Source organism: Bombus bifarius, unplaced genomic scaffold (assembly GCF_011952205.1).
Source record: "Bombus bifarius isolate JDL3187 unplaced genomic scaffold, Bbif_JDL3187 scf7180000008199, whole genome shotgun sequence".
Taxonomy (NCBI): Eukaryota; Metazoa; Arthropoda; class Insecta; order Hymenoptera; family Apidae; genus Bombus; species Bombus bifarius.
The window spans coordinates 6,123,593-6,138,347 of NW_022884505.1; the positions used below are offsets into that span (position 1 = coordinate 6,123,593).

The 14,755-nt window shown below is 37.7% G+C and overlaps 1 protein-coding gene across 5 annotated transcripts; it reads right to left on the reverse strand.

Moving 5' to 3' along the window:
• Positions 1-5,900: 5,900 nt before the first annotated feature.
• On the reverse strand, positions 5,901-13,031 carry LOC117210186 (zinc finger protein 420-like). 5 transcript variants are annotated; one of them, XM_033452950.1, is made up of 4 exons: positions 12,973-13,031; positions 12,471-12,587; positions 8,563-9,874; positions 5,901-8,496 (listed from the first exon to the last, which is right to left on the reverse strand). In XM_033452950.1, exons 2-4 carry the CDS (start codon positions 12,543-12,545, stop codon positions 6,932-6,934), a joined length of 2,952 nt encoding a protein of 983 aa, XP_033308841.1. In that variant the 5' UTR covers positions 12,546-12,587; positions 12,973-13,031; the 3' UTR covers positions 5,901-6,931. The 5 variants fall into 5 exon arrangements, with proteins under 5 accessions (XP_033308841.1, XP_033308843.1, XP_033308842.1 ...); XM_033452952.1 differs by having other exon boundaries at positions 12,859-13,022; XM_033452951.1 differs by having other exon boundaries at positions 12,838-13,022.
• Between the last annotated feature and the right edge of the window lie 1,724 nt (positions 13,032-14,755).

A 14,755-nucleotide genomic window follows, 5' to 3' on the forward strand; every position in this document is an offset into this window, starting at 1 on the left:
TGCGAACTCGTGACATACTGCTTAATAAAGAGAAGGATTTTATCCTTCCAATGGTCGCAGACTGAATGGTCGCCATCGTATCATAGAAGGGTGCGAAGGAAAGTAATTAAGACGTCGTTTAGCAGAGACATCGCTTGTATCGGCTCACTGGCTAGGACACTTGCCATTTCGAACAATAAATTCACGTCCAAGGATTGAAATTAAGTTCCTAATACCGGTCTTGCGACAAAAAAGCAAACTTACCTTCGTCCCCGGTTTTCTCATCGAGGTCGTGCTAGGTTTCGCTTTGTCCTGCCATTCTTCTTCTAGGTGGTTCCGGAAGCGGGTCACTCCGCCCCATTCCCTATATAGATAAGAAGCTTACCGACCGAGGATAATCGAACCGCATTCAATTTTCTATTAGACCTCGCCTCGGTCGTTGCCAGGCCGGAGTCGAAAACCGCATTCGACTCCTTTTTCTGCGAAATCATCGTGGCTCGGGTTGTCCAGACAAGGTCTTGCGCGCTCCATTTTCGAATCGACGGGATAAAATTGGATTTCGGAGGAATGCAACCGAAGAAATGCATCTTCAGCAGTGGTGAATCCGGGAGAAACGGCCGGTTAAGCGGCCGGTTAAGCGGCGCTTAACCCAATTATCGCAAGGAATTTAAGATAATTCAACTCCTCTTTTTTTCCTTTCCTTCTTCCTTTCTTTTTTCTTCTTTTTTTCTCTTTTTTTCTCTCAGACGAACTAGTTGGCGGAAGTAGATTTTAAGTCAAGGCGGACTCGTTAACGGCCGCGTTACTTACCGCGTTACTTGCAAAACGGCGCGAACATGTCGACGATTACTCGGTCTGCCCGATTGTAAAGCACGGTTAAAAAATACCCGCGAGACAGCTCCATCCAATTAATATTTCTCATCTGGGTGCCCGTTTACGGGCAAGGCAAGCTGATTTTCGCTAATTCGGTGCATTGTTTAGATTTTGCAATCGGGTGATATCCGTCGTGACGCGCAAACCCAATTTCAAGGATGGAACTGGGACGAGCACACACGGCCCCGCGACACACCGAAGATCAATCGTAAAATTTGCAAGTGAAATGAATGTAAGAGCATGCATGGAAAACGTACGAACGAGTTTCATTTTTAACACCTCGTTTCTTCTCACTCGCTACCATTATTTTTCCTAGTCATCCGCGCCGTTTCTGCTCTACGTTTTTTAACGCGTTTTTATGTTTGTGTATTTTTAACATATAATTTCGTTCTTGCAATCCTTTTGTCTTCTTGAAGCTATCGCTGCGCTAATCGTTACGGTTAGGAAACTGTAGGAAAACAAATTGACGTAGACATACGAATTGCAAAACTACTAAAATTCTTCTCGGAGAATGTTAGCGACAAGACCAGAAAGTCAAATAAACCGTGATTGTCTTTGACTTTCTGCTTCGAATTAACAGTTGGAAAGTTCGGATACAAGCCGCTCGGAATATACTTTCAACGTGTACATACATATATGGAATGTTTTCATAGAGTACAAGCGAAGAACCAGCCCCGACGAGCTGAAACTTTGACGTCAGAATTACGTGTAGCAGAGAACGTGGTAATCTGTCGTGGTCGCTCTGTCGTCGATCGTCTATCGTCGTGTTCGTACAAAATTATGCGACACACAGATCTCAAATCTGCACGTTGACGTTACAACACTTCTGCTCTAATTTATCAATCACCTTGTCTCTAATTCGCTATACGACGATAACGAGAATTAAAATTACAGTAGTGCCCGGATATATGGCCAGTAGAGACGTACGAGAACTCGAAGAACCCGATACTCGTATCAGGTTCGAGTTGTTCGTTGTCAGGGTCGGGTTTTTGGAAATTTGAAGAACCGTATATAGAGATAAAATTTGTTGAACATGACCGTTAGAAGTGTCCGTTGCGAATTCTCAACTAAATGGCGATCGGCCGGGTCCAACCGATCGGTTGATATCGCGAACCTTGAATGAATTAACACTCAAGGTGGAGGTAAATTGAATATATCGAGTGTTAGTATAGTTTGGCACTTTATTTGCACTTTTAGTTACAAGAAGAGTTCTGATCACGACGGTTGTACGATCTACGATTCAGACTGAATACTATGTAGTTTTACACGAGGGGGTTGTTCCCCCACCAGCAGCTGCGTCTCGTCCGTACATCGTGACTTTCCGTCCCTGGGTTTTCCCCGGATTACCTGTACTCTCGACGGTGCATATCCTTGAAAATATTTACAGCTCGGGAAGGCAGGCAAAATGAAGATGCGCTGCCCGAGTCATAAACTGACGGCCATTCCAAATCCCGAACAGTATCCACAAAAGAAACTGTATCTGATGCACTCTGATTTTAATTTTCGCACTACATATCACGTACTATGCACTATCCGTGATCGATTTGAGGTCTAGTAGTAGTTAGTAAGTTTTTTGTGACAGTTGTAGGTGCTGGTGTTAGTGTTGGGATATACTGCTGCATTTTCTTCTCATTTTTGTATCGCGGCAGAAAAATCGGACTACGATCGGCGGGATTTGAAACCCGGGTCCCGAACGTTCGTAATCTAAGGCGCCAACCACTGCGCTGCCGTCGTCCCAAACTATTTGGTGTCGTTCGGTGGTATTTGCTGTCGAGTGCCGCCACAGATTTTTCAAACTTGTTAGAATCTGGAGCCGATCGAAAGAACTGCTGACTCGATCCGAGTATCAAGTACCCGAGATGTTCGGGTTCTCGTACATCTCTACTGACCACGAGTTGTCCCCGCCAATGTCATGGAACTGCTCGCTAGAGGAACACCTCGGCGTCAGATACGATCCGTATCGATGTAATTCAACCCGGTATCAAATTACCGAAATAAAAACGATATAATTTTTTTAGTTTTTATTATATCGTATTTATATAATAAATATAATTATTAAATATACATATGTCGAGTTCTCATTAGGATTAGAGGCGTATAACGAATCTTCATTTGGATTAGCCGTCGTTGTTGTACAATAGAGATAATATTTTCTGGTATAAATATGGTTATTACAGAATTTGACAAATTACCGCGATGATTAGACACTCGAGATGCTAATGACAATGATCTTAGGTTCGATAACGAATCCACGGTCAACGGGATAACTCTTTGTTAAAACGTAGAGTATATTTCGAAACACAAAAATGTTCGCTAGGACGCTGGGTATATTAACTGCTCGTCAAAACGATGTGTAACTCTCCAAGGAGATGGCACGAAAAAAAAAAAGAGTTTTGTTTTACATTGGTCGAGGGATACCGACTTCCAATCGCCGTTGCTAGGCAGTTCCGCGTAGCGTCGACATTGTTCCCGCCCGGAGTTTGATTATTAATACAATGTACGTGTCTTACGATATTGACACTCTGAGGCAAAACCACACGTGGCTTGATTTGTCCTCGAGCCCGTGTGCCGCTACAACTATATTTTTAAGGAGACCTATACAACTACTCCATACCACTGTTGGGTAAAAACGTCCATCCCGTGACCGTGGTTATGTTTAGCGACCAGTTGTGTCACCTCGAGCTCAAGCCCACTGTCACAAATCTCGGGCAAACATAATCGGATTCAATCATAAACAACTACTTCTAGGTTTTATTATTTAAGTACAGCTATAATAAAAAGTCTAGACTAAAGTATCAACATTTCCGGATCTAGCAAATTCCTTGCCTCTGAGCCGTCCTCTTGTTAGTCCTCTTTCCAGTAAGACATAAATATGTTGTGGAGGGAGAGAAAGCACGATTCTGAACAACTTGTTCCTTTTCCTAAATACATATAATCGACTAAGCGATATCGCTTAGTTACCGCGATATTCGCAAGAAACTGTCGACAACACACAGTAAATTCCGCGTATAATTGTGCGCCGTCTATAACAACGCATGCATCAGTAGTGGTTGTCGGTCGCTTATCTTTCGTTTATAAACGACAAGCGCGCAATGTTGATGGCCCTGTGCACGATCATAAATTATAGCCCTCGATGAAAAGTGAATATCATCGATATGTCGGGTTTACGTTTGGGTTAGATTTTTCAATCAGGTGGCCGCAGCGAGGAACGAATGCCAAACGGGAAATACGGCACACGAATTTCATTCGGGGCCGAGGTGAAAATAGCGTGACTGAAGGACGACAGGATAACAGAGGCACGTTAGAGCACGCCGTTGATATTATACCCGTGTCGTGTGTCACGTTATCAGGGAACGTACATGTTATCGTAATAATGTCGGCCAGGTTAGAATGCTTTGTCGAGTGTTGTATGGGTAACTGTACACCGCAATATTGATATCGCATCATTTCACGGCACGGAGACGCGTTCAAAGGCCGAGCGGGATTTGTAATGCATGGAATGGGCCGGGCTGGCACCCATACTCCGGATCTCCTCCGTTGAAATTCAATTCTCGTTAACTTACCGTGCTGCAATTGCAACGCAATACAACCGTCGACCTGATAAATATGACTAGCCTCTCTCACACCCCAATTTTGATCAGACACATCTGGATTTTATCAAAATTTCCTTCCATCCATAGGATACGTATTGGGCAGAGATCCATTTTTCTTTAGAGTGATTTCTATTTTGCCATTCAAATCTATAATCTAGTAAAATGTTTTCTCTGCTTTTCGTTCGTGTTTCACTTTAAGTGATGTTCGGCAACATTGAACAACTTTGCATAAGTTACCATACCGATGAAACTTTACTCGAGATTGTAACTGGCGAAGTTCTCTTTGGAATTCCTCTAATTCGATGTCTTTTCTTTTCTTCTTTTTCACTCGAACGATTCATCTTAACATACTTTAAATTAAATTCGATAGGAGCTTCGGTTTAAATGTCAAAATCCAGGTTATTGGCAGAATTTGTAAAATTGCACTTCTTCTGTCACAAAGACGCTTCATGTTTCCATAAAGAGGATTTGTTTTAGCGCACTCACTGCTAATCGATCATCGCGGTGAAAACAGGATGGAAAAGCATAATCCGACAAATACGTCGTTATTTTCTAGTTGATGGTTCAACAAAAACGTAGCTTCAATCTTCTAATTAACGTTACTTGTACAAAACGTTTCGAATCAAAGTGCTGTATACAATGGTACCAGTACACCCTATTTCGAGTCCCGAGTATACAAAGACATAATTTTAACTTCATGTCGCGTCTTTTAATTAACGCGAGTCATACACAACGTTTCGGACGCGAGAGTGTTGGTTCGTACAGCAACAAAGGTTGTACGAATATCGTGGTTTACACGGGCAAAGAATTTACGTTATTTTCTGGAAAATGTAATTTATTAAAGAATACCTACATTTGTAAAAACAGTATATATCGTACTAATAAAATCTACAAATTTCCCGAGCAATCTATTAAGTTTACCAGCTTTCTAATTTTTAGAAAATACAAACGTTAGTTTTTATAATTGTTCAACGGTTCGTTTCGTTGTACGACAGAACCGTTGTCGTACAACGTTGCGAAAGCTCGTGGAAATAGTTCATTTTCCCGCAGTGAAACAACCAATTTATTCGATTACGCGCTGTAACTATTCTTTGATATAAACATCAATTCTTATTTCTTTATAGAAATTCTAATACGACAATTTTAATTCGCGCTTTCATAACGATACATACCGTTCTTGATCTCATATTGCTCCCGATTATCGAATTGTGCGACCAGCGCTGTGATGGAAATTGAAATATTAATTTACTGAATATTTAACGTAATAGTTTAATTGCACATTGCAAAGCATTATCGTTCCCGTACAATTATCATTCGACGTCATTAATCGATAGCTGCGTAAGTAAATAAATCATCTCATAATGAAAATTGTAATTACGATCCATATTTAAATTAGTCATCTGTCAAATATGAAACTTATCATATAATCATTCCACGTGTGATAAACGAAATGAATTTTTTTTTAATCTCAATATCAGATTCATTAATAGGTTTGTTCATTTTTTAACGAATGTTATATATATTATATCGAGCGAACGTTTAAACGAATAATTATAACGAATAAACATTGCAATAGAAGAGAAATGACCAATATCAGACCAATTAAGAAAAGAAATTGCATCATTTACTTACCCTAGCTTCATTTATTTTCTAACTTTTTCAAACGTTTACGCTAACCCAAAACAATTTATAAAATACGAAGATCAGCAAACGCGCACGCCGAACGAAAAACTCCCTTTAACAACAAATTTTACAATAATGAAATAGGGTGATGAACACGACGTACTTGATAAAATACACACACGCACACAGAAACATATACGTATATAAGAGCACATAAATATAACGCGTTCAAAGAAAAGCAGACAAATTTATTACTCGATCTATCATAATTTTCATTAAGCTGTTTCAAGCGGCACTTAGTAAACGATACGATAACGCGATTAGATATCTTTATCTCTCAAGTGAACAAAACGATGTATATTAAATAAAGTTAGAGGCAGTATGGAATATCTAGTTCACTCGTTTTCTGGCTGGTCGTCTAGCCTAGGATGCTTGACATCTTCTGGTTCAACAAACTGAGACCATCGCAAACAATGAACAGGAAGCACCTAGGGCTGACACTCAAACTTCATTCAGTGTTCGATGTTTGAGTCGAGCTCAGTTTGTACTAGGTCAGAAGCGTTGATTTGACTTGTAAAGTATATTTCAACAAATATCAATACATTTCATGCGTATCATGGAAAATTCGAATACATGACTTAAAAAACGCTTTAGAAATCATTTGCTTCGCGCGCGTGTGTGTGTGTGTGTGTGTGTGTGTGTGTGTGTGTGTGCGCGCGCGTGCGTGCGTGCGCGCGCGCCTGTGTGTGTGTACACTTGACATGTTATCGTACGTCTCAATCTAAGCCGAATCTTCTGTATAGTACCGTGAAAATTGATTTTGAAACGACCTATTTTATGATTATCTTAATTTATCGAAAGAATCATGAACACATGCGATGTATCTGATCCGATGTATCGTGGTCGCGCGCTTCGTCAGCGGGCGAATCGTGCGAATGAACGTGTAGCTTATGTGCGTGGAGATGTGATTCGTAGCTGAAGCCTTCGTTACAAGTATCGCATTTGTAAGCGTACGATTTCCATAGTTCGCCCGGATAATGCTCCAACTTGTTGTGATGATGGAACTTGTACATTCCTTGAAACGACTTACCACATACTGCGCATAAAAAATCTTTGCCCTTGTAATAATACGTGTTATGCTCGACAAAATGTTCGTAGGATTCGAATAACAAATGGCATATATTACAGATTTGTTTATCTTTCAAAACGTAATCGGAATTCAGCGCCAGTCTAGGATTCTCTCCAATATGGAAGTGTCGTTCGTGAATTTGAACTTTCGATTTCTTAACAAATCCTTGATTACAGAACTTACAAAAGAATTTGTAGTTCATCGAGCACAAAGGCGTATGGGTAGCAAGCATGTGAAGCTGTAATAATCTTTTAGTGGAAAACATCGTGTTACATACGTTACACTTTTTGGTGGCTGTTTGGCAATAGGTGCGCTCGTGTATGCACAAATTTTGAAATGTTCGGAATTGTGTCCCACAAGTAGTGCAAGGAAACTTTGTTCCGTTCATCTTGTCCGCTTGGTAACCCTTCACGCATGCTATCCCATTAAGTAGCCTTTTGTTCTTTGCAGCTGTATCGAATGACGAAGAGAAAGTATCATCCGTAATAAGCGTACTCGGAGCCAAATAATTTTCCAAAGGTCTTGTCATCCCATCCGGAACATCCAACGTTTGCTCCAAATCAGGCGACTGTACTATGCCGAGTCCCATGTCACTTGGTTCTTTCAACGACCGAGACACATGGTTTACACGAGGTACACGTTGTTTATGTATCGAGACTTTCATTCGACGACATACATTCTCATGCTGTTTCAAGCACGAGTATAGCCAAAATCGTTTGCGACAACCTTGGCATTTGTGTTGTTTCTTGAATGCGTTGCAATTTATTTCAACATCAACCGGTAGAACGTCCTTCTTTGATCTTATGGTCTTCAAACAATGCAATATCATGTGCCGCTTCAACAATGCCGACGTGTCAAACTTCTCATAACACACGCAACATTCCCTTCGTTTAAACACAATATGCTGACGTAGATAGTGAGTTAGTAACTTATTCATGGACGTGTAACGTGCGTTGCATATGCTCGACATGTAAATCGCATGGGACAATTTCACGTGCTCGCGCAAGTTCTCTTTCAAAGAAAACGATTTTTTACAAATATGACATTGAAATATTTTCTGCTGATCGACCTTAGAGTTCTTCTTAAACTCAACCGATTCTTGTCGAGGTACGATTAATCTATGAACGAAAGATTTTACAAATTCATTGAATCGCTTTGACGCAATCGTGCCAGTTTCCAAAGGCAAATAACCTGCCGAGCTTGTCTCACGAAAACCTTCAAATTTCTCTTTCACATTTTTCGATACTGCTTGTTTGAAACCGTCTTCGTTTTCGTTTTCGTTTTCGTTTTCGTTTTCGTTTTCGTTTTCGTTTTCGTTTTCGTTTTCGTTTTCGTTTTCGTTTTCCTTCTCCTTTTCATCTTTGTCTCCGTTCGACACAAAACTAGTAGGCTCCAAGAATTTGTCGCATTTCTCCAAACGGACCACACATTCTTTACACTTAGCTTCAGGTGCAGATCTTTCACTTTGGTTAAACGGATAGCGGGACTTGTTTCTTTTAAAAGATTGTCTTGATCTTCCAAAGGCCTCAAACTCCAATAAATCGTAAAAATTATATAAAGAAGAAGAACATCTTTTTACTGGCCTAAGGTTGTAAGATATATTGTGCGAGGTATTAGAGCCTTCAGATTCAGCTCCTATTTCGTCCCTTAATAAAGATATCATTGTTTTGGAATTCACATGAATTTGAACAAATGGTCTTTTCCTAACAGGAGATTCGATTCGCTTAACAGAAGTAGACATCTGGATAACTTCTGAAGCCGTTGATGTCTTGTTGCTAAATGTCTCGAGCGTTGAAGTTGGAATAATAGTCGCAGTAACAGGAATATTCTCCGTATCGATAACTTCTTTCGGGCTAACCCATTTTTCATTCGGTTTATCTTTGTACAGCGATATAAAGTCTGTAAGGACGGTCTGTTTCATCCTTTTCGAAGGTGTACCATACGAATCGTTTAACCATTTCGGATGCGTAGACTTGATCTTGCTGCCCGAATCCTTGGTGGGTGTATTGTTTGAACTATTAGATAGTTTGAAAGATATATTTATCGAGCTATTTACGCTTTTTGGGGAGGAACTGTGTGAAGTATTTGATTCTGCCATGACTATATCATCCGAATGATTCGACTTTCCTAACGATTCAGGAGATGTTTTCGTAATTTTGCTTTCACCAGACAGTATTGCGTTCCCATGCATATGGAATAAATGAGATTGGATATATTTTTTATAGCAAAAACTTCGGTTACAAAAATTACATCTATATCCGGACCATTGTTTCATACGACATCGCGCCTTTAAATGACGTATCAACGCAATATGCATACTGAAGATCGCAGTGCAATTATTACACTTGAATACATTACAGCTATATAATTTATTATGCAGTTCCAATAAATGTTTAGTTTGAAAAGTTAACAAACAAACATTGCAACTTATTCTGTTGTTTGAAGGTGCTTTATGTTTACTTTTTCGTTTATCAGGATTCGATTTGTTATTTTCTAAGTATGTACTCTCTCGAGGAAACGCGGATTCTCGATTTCTACAATAAACACCATCCGAAGATTCACCTTCACACATCGCTGTCTCATTTTCATTCTCTGTATTCGTATCAACTGGCGATAAATCATCGCAGATCTCTGGATCGATTGGCTCTTCCTTTATTCTTATTGCATATTCAGAAGGCTGAAAAAAAATATACAAACCTAATGTAACATCCTAAAAAACGGAAAATCTATGAAACAGTCCTAGTCTAGTAATTGAAGTCAATCGTGCCATAAATATCATGGGTAGGATAAAAAGCTACGTATAGAGCCACTGCACTAGGTACTAGAAAGAACGGTTTATGACGCCATGTTTATGAGTCAGCCAGGTTCTACCATTAAAAACATGAAATACATAACTGCACAAATCTAGAATACTACATACATAACAAGAGAGGTGTAAATTTTGTATAGATTTACGGTTCCATTAGAATTACTAAGAAACTTTTCCTCAACTCCTAACATTTACCATGGGACAGGGCCGATCGATATTTTCAAACTAGTGTGTAGCGAAGTCGACTATATTCAACTATCAACTATATTCAAATGTAAGAAAAATCAGATTCGCAAACAATACTTTTAGCATGGTTGTTTAACGTTATTTCATGAGTATATTCTTCCCGGTAGCGAATTAGTACAAAGCAACGAGCGGTCCTTCTACGTGTTTAGCAAATTGTATATTATAAATGAGGAATAAAATGTGTACGACGGAGTAACAAACACCATGCAGAACTCTAAAAATTCCATATCATTTGAAAATATAAAGAAACAACTCAAGATGTTTACAAAAATCACCATGAATTGTTTAAAATAGAAATATTTGTATCCAATTCGGTGGAAAATATCTAAATAAATATGGTTTTTGTTCTTTTATGATGTATGTTGGCTTGCACCGATGCAGAAAATAATATATTTTCTTAATTGATAAGCAAAGCCATTGGCTATATATTATTGAGTATATATTGATATACTGATGTCATTTCATGAGACTTTGGTCGATGCGAAGCATCATTACAATACGTTTCAGCGTGTACATGCTGCTCAACGTACTTTCTACGCTAGACTATACTAAAACTACTGTCCCAATGCTGTTCGGACAGTAAGGGACATATGCAAAATTCCTCCCTTTCACTATGTTGCCAATTTGTATAAGAATATATCTGTGCCTCGTTATAACTGTCCGCGGAAAAATTTTGTATATGAACTCATAGCAGCAATATCTTTCATAACGCATGCGCAAAATTAAACCTGAGCATAAGGATACACGAGCGTTTAAACGGACATACGTTTCACAGTAATTTCGCACGTACGTAGAAGTCACAGCATACGAGCGTTGCCTGTTTTGCAGAGTTGGCGGAATTACTCGCGTACTATCAGAGCGTTGTCACGCAGATGGTCGAAGCGATAAAATTCCATTTCTCAAAAATAGCGATTGTTCTTGACTGTGGCGTAAACCATGCCTAACAGAACCTTCGGGACCTTGTGTTGCAAAACTCAAAAAATATTTCTTTTTAATCTAAACCGACATCGAAGTGCGTCAAAAACTGTAAATAATTTGATTTATACAAACAACAAAGGAACTTTTTTGCAATAACAAATGATTTATAATAAACAAATCTAAAAATCTTTGCACAAAATAGAAAAATTTTCATTCCGATCCAACTATTCGCTATAGAATAATCGCTGGACATACATAAAAAATACATACTCATCGAACTGATAACGAATAACTAACGATACGTTCGTGTGACCTGCTCTATTTAAGGTTATATAATACAATACAGAACATGCCTCAGCTGAATCCAATGCCCGTACATACTAACATAAATACATCAGTGAAAAGGTGACGGACGCTGCCAGTGACGAACGTTTCTGGTACATGTGTGAGTTTTAATCTATTATACGGCAATATATTTTCCATAACATACGTTGTTTCAACGCTCGTATGCTTCAACGCATTAATATGATAAAAATCTTATCTGTAACATGCATCTTTTTTATTAATTCACTTGGTATCATGCGAATAAATAGATAACATTTCACGATACATCAGTGATTTACATTAATATTACATAAAACATATTTATATATGCATAAATATCAATTTTATATTCTACAAGCCTAGGAAAATTAATAAAATTAATAACAGGAACACAAATGGCAAACATAATCAGTATACTAAATATTAACATACTAATGAAAATCATTTGTAATTCAATATTCCTATTTTTATAAAATAAAATATGCAAATGAAATTTAATTGCAAAAGTAATGGCATTCGTATAAACTTATTATTCTACAACGGAGCAATCATATATTATATTGATAATAATAATAAGCAACAAGGTTGCATCGATCATAGACTTTCTGCATCACTTTAGTATTTTTAATCCACGTATTATTATTGAGCCATAATATATAAGCCATAGACGCAAGAGATCATAGCGCGTTGGCCAAAGTAATCTTACAATTGAGAGATACATTATATAAAATTTTATGTACCATGATGGGAAATTATTTCTAATTCGACAATTAAATTTCATTTCTATTACAAATCACAAGTTTGCGTCACAACAGCCAAAGAAGCAAATCTTACTTTGTCATATTGAAATAGTTAAAGAAAGTGGTACATAAACATTAGCTTAATATGTTATATTAACCAAGATTTATAGAAACAAAATATATTATTCAGTACGGTCAAAGTTCTCTTATCGAATGATGTTTCAAAAGGTACTTACATCTGTTTTGCTGCCCAATTTTATATCCATGAAGATCGCATCAACAGGGCGTGCGTAAACTAACACTCGAGCCATTTGCTTTATGAAATTATTATTATTATTAGACAAACTGCTTACCTGTGCACAAAGAAAATCTATGATTAGTGAGTACTAGACTTTAATAATATCCTCAAAGAACAATTCACGTTTTCCTTAAAATATGTCATAACTGCACAATAACAGTAGCAACTTGCAAATGAATATAGAAATTGTATGAAATACAGTTATCAAATATATATTTAACAAAACTGTAATTATTTGATAAAAAGTCGTAAAATCAATGAGAAGCAGAAGACAATGGAAAATATTTCAGGTTAACGTGTCATGCATGATCTTAAAAGTTGTTTACACTCTCATTATTCACTTGTATTCAGAACATGTTTTCCTTTGTTAATAGTTCGCGTCAAAATAGAATGTAAATTTTTTTTATGCACATATAAACATGCACAAAGAGAGAAACTACCGTTCAAACTCGGACACCACCATAAGCAACACTATGGATATCAAAATGGCATCATCCACTAGTAACAAATATTTCGCTCAGTTCAGACAGGTTCGGATCATTGTCGGTAAGGAAGTAACCTTGAAAATATATTTATGGAAGGAAAGTGTACAATAAAGAATCCTATATTATTTATAATACATCATTCTTCAACAGTTTACTATTAGTTTCATCTAATTTTACCTAATCCATTTTATAAATTACATTTTAATTACGAAACAATATCATATGGTTTACACGTAACGGTAAATCAAAAATTGATTCGTAAAGCTACAGCGCATGCGTGTTATTAAGTAGATTTTCTGACTAACTTCACGTTATGTCCAATACAATTTTCTTGTTCACGTTTCTATATAAACTCACGTTATATACGTATGTATATCTGTGCATCTAAGAACCAACACCAACACACGTCAATGAATATCTGATTATTCCTGCATCATAAGCATTGTAAGCATCGCATTCGTATACACAGGTTTGGAAACTCCAGTAGAGGGAGTAATGCTCTTAATATTCGGAAGTTTGTTTTACAAATCGGCCGTTAGTCATAGCGCTGGCATCGTTTTGTTAACACTCTTGTCTGCCTTATCATTGAAGGTAAAGAATATAAACTGAACTGCTTTTCATAATTTTCATCAATATACTTAAAGTAAATATACACTATTTCATGTGATACAGAAGAATGTTGTTTAAATAAATGTAATTTTACATAATACAATAAGGTTTAGCTATAAACACGATCGTGCTGCTGACACAAGAAGCGCTGCACGACGATGTCTAACAAATCGATTGAAGTGCCTTACTTGAGAAATATTTTCTGGCCTGTAAGAGTCTTACCCACTCTAATGGAATTCTTAAATTTGTGTATACGAACATGGCAAATATGTTCATACATAACATGCGCGCTCACACGCACACGTATTTATTGTTGGCTCTGTCAAAGGCTTATGAAATACCACTGGTTGTTAAAATATCTGTCAAAATATCTGCTTTATACTCTAGCGTTAAGGATGAGAATCGTATTGCTCAGGAAATTAAAATGTGATGAAAGAAATGATTATCTGAATCCGATGGATCGTCAATTTTTGCGGTCGGTAAATTACCGGCAACATATTTATCATCTGAGATGCAATGTCACAGACGGAACGAAGTACAGAATAAACATTTATATCGGTATACATAGACGGGACGTAGAATAAACACGTTTGTCGCACGTCTCGAGGCTTTAAGACTCTTTACCATTTTAGTATTATTCCAAATGTTACCGACTCAGCGTCTCGATAATATTTTCTCTTCTCCTCGGCACAATTATCCAGTCCAGCGTATTGCTAAATATATAGGTATCTCCTTACCATGTCACATCTTGGATACCCAAGCTTTTGTGTCAATCGAAGGTCAGCCGGCGTTCTCAGAGTCTTGTCCCAATAGTAATAAAAATAGAGGGAAATATGGGACTCTTTAAGAGGCGGTGCTCTATCTCTAAATCCATCTCAATTTCTGTCGTGAAGTACTGCAGTTCCAAAGAGGTACTGCCCAAAAATTATTCTGGTAACCAAATGATTACTACCTAGCAAAGCTACAAAGGGATGGATTGGAACACACAACAATACTCTATTGAAAGTGCAACAGGTTTTCTGTGCTAAGGAAAACCAAAACTGGTGTTTTCTCGATAATGTCTAGACTAACAATAGAGGGTTTTTTTTTTTTTTTTTTTCGATTTGAACTTGAACATCTGATGACGAAG

Excerpts from the sequence above, each read along its gene's own strand:
- LOC117210186 (XM_033452950.1), bottom strand. The coding sequence starts at position 12,545 with ATGGCTCGAGTGTTAGTTTACGCACGCCCTGTTGATGCGATCTTCATG. Across the intron at positions 9,875-12,470 it reads AATTGGGCAGCAAAACAGAT|CCTTCTGAATATGCAATAAG; the intron begins GTAAGTACCTTT and ends ATTTTTTTTCAG. Across the intron at positions 8,497-8,562 it reads TAGTTTTGTGTCGAACGGAG|ACGAAAACGAAAACGAAAAC; the intron begins ACAAAGATGAAA and ends ACGAAAACGAAA.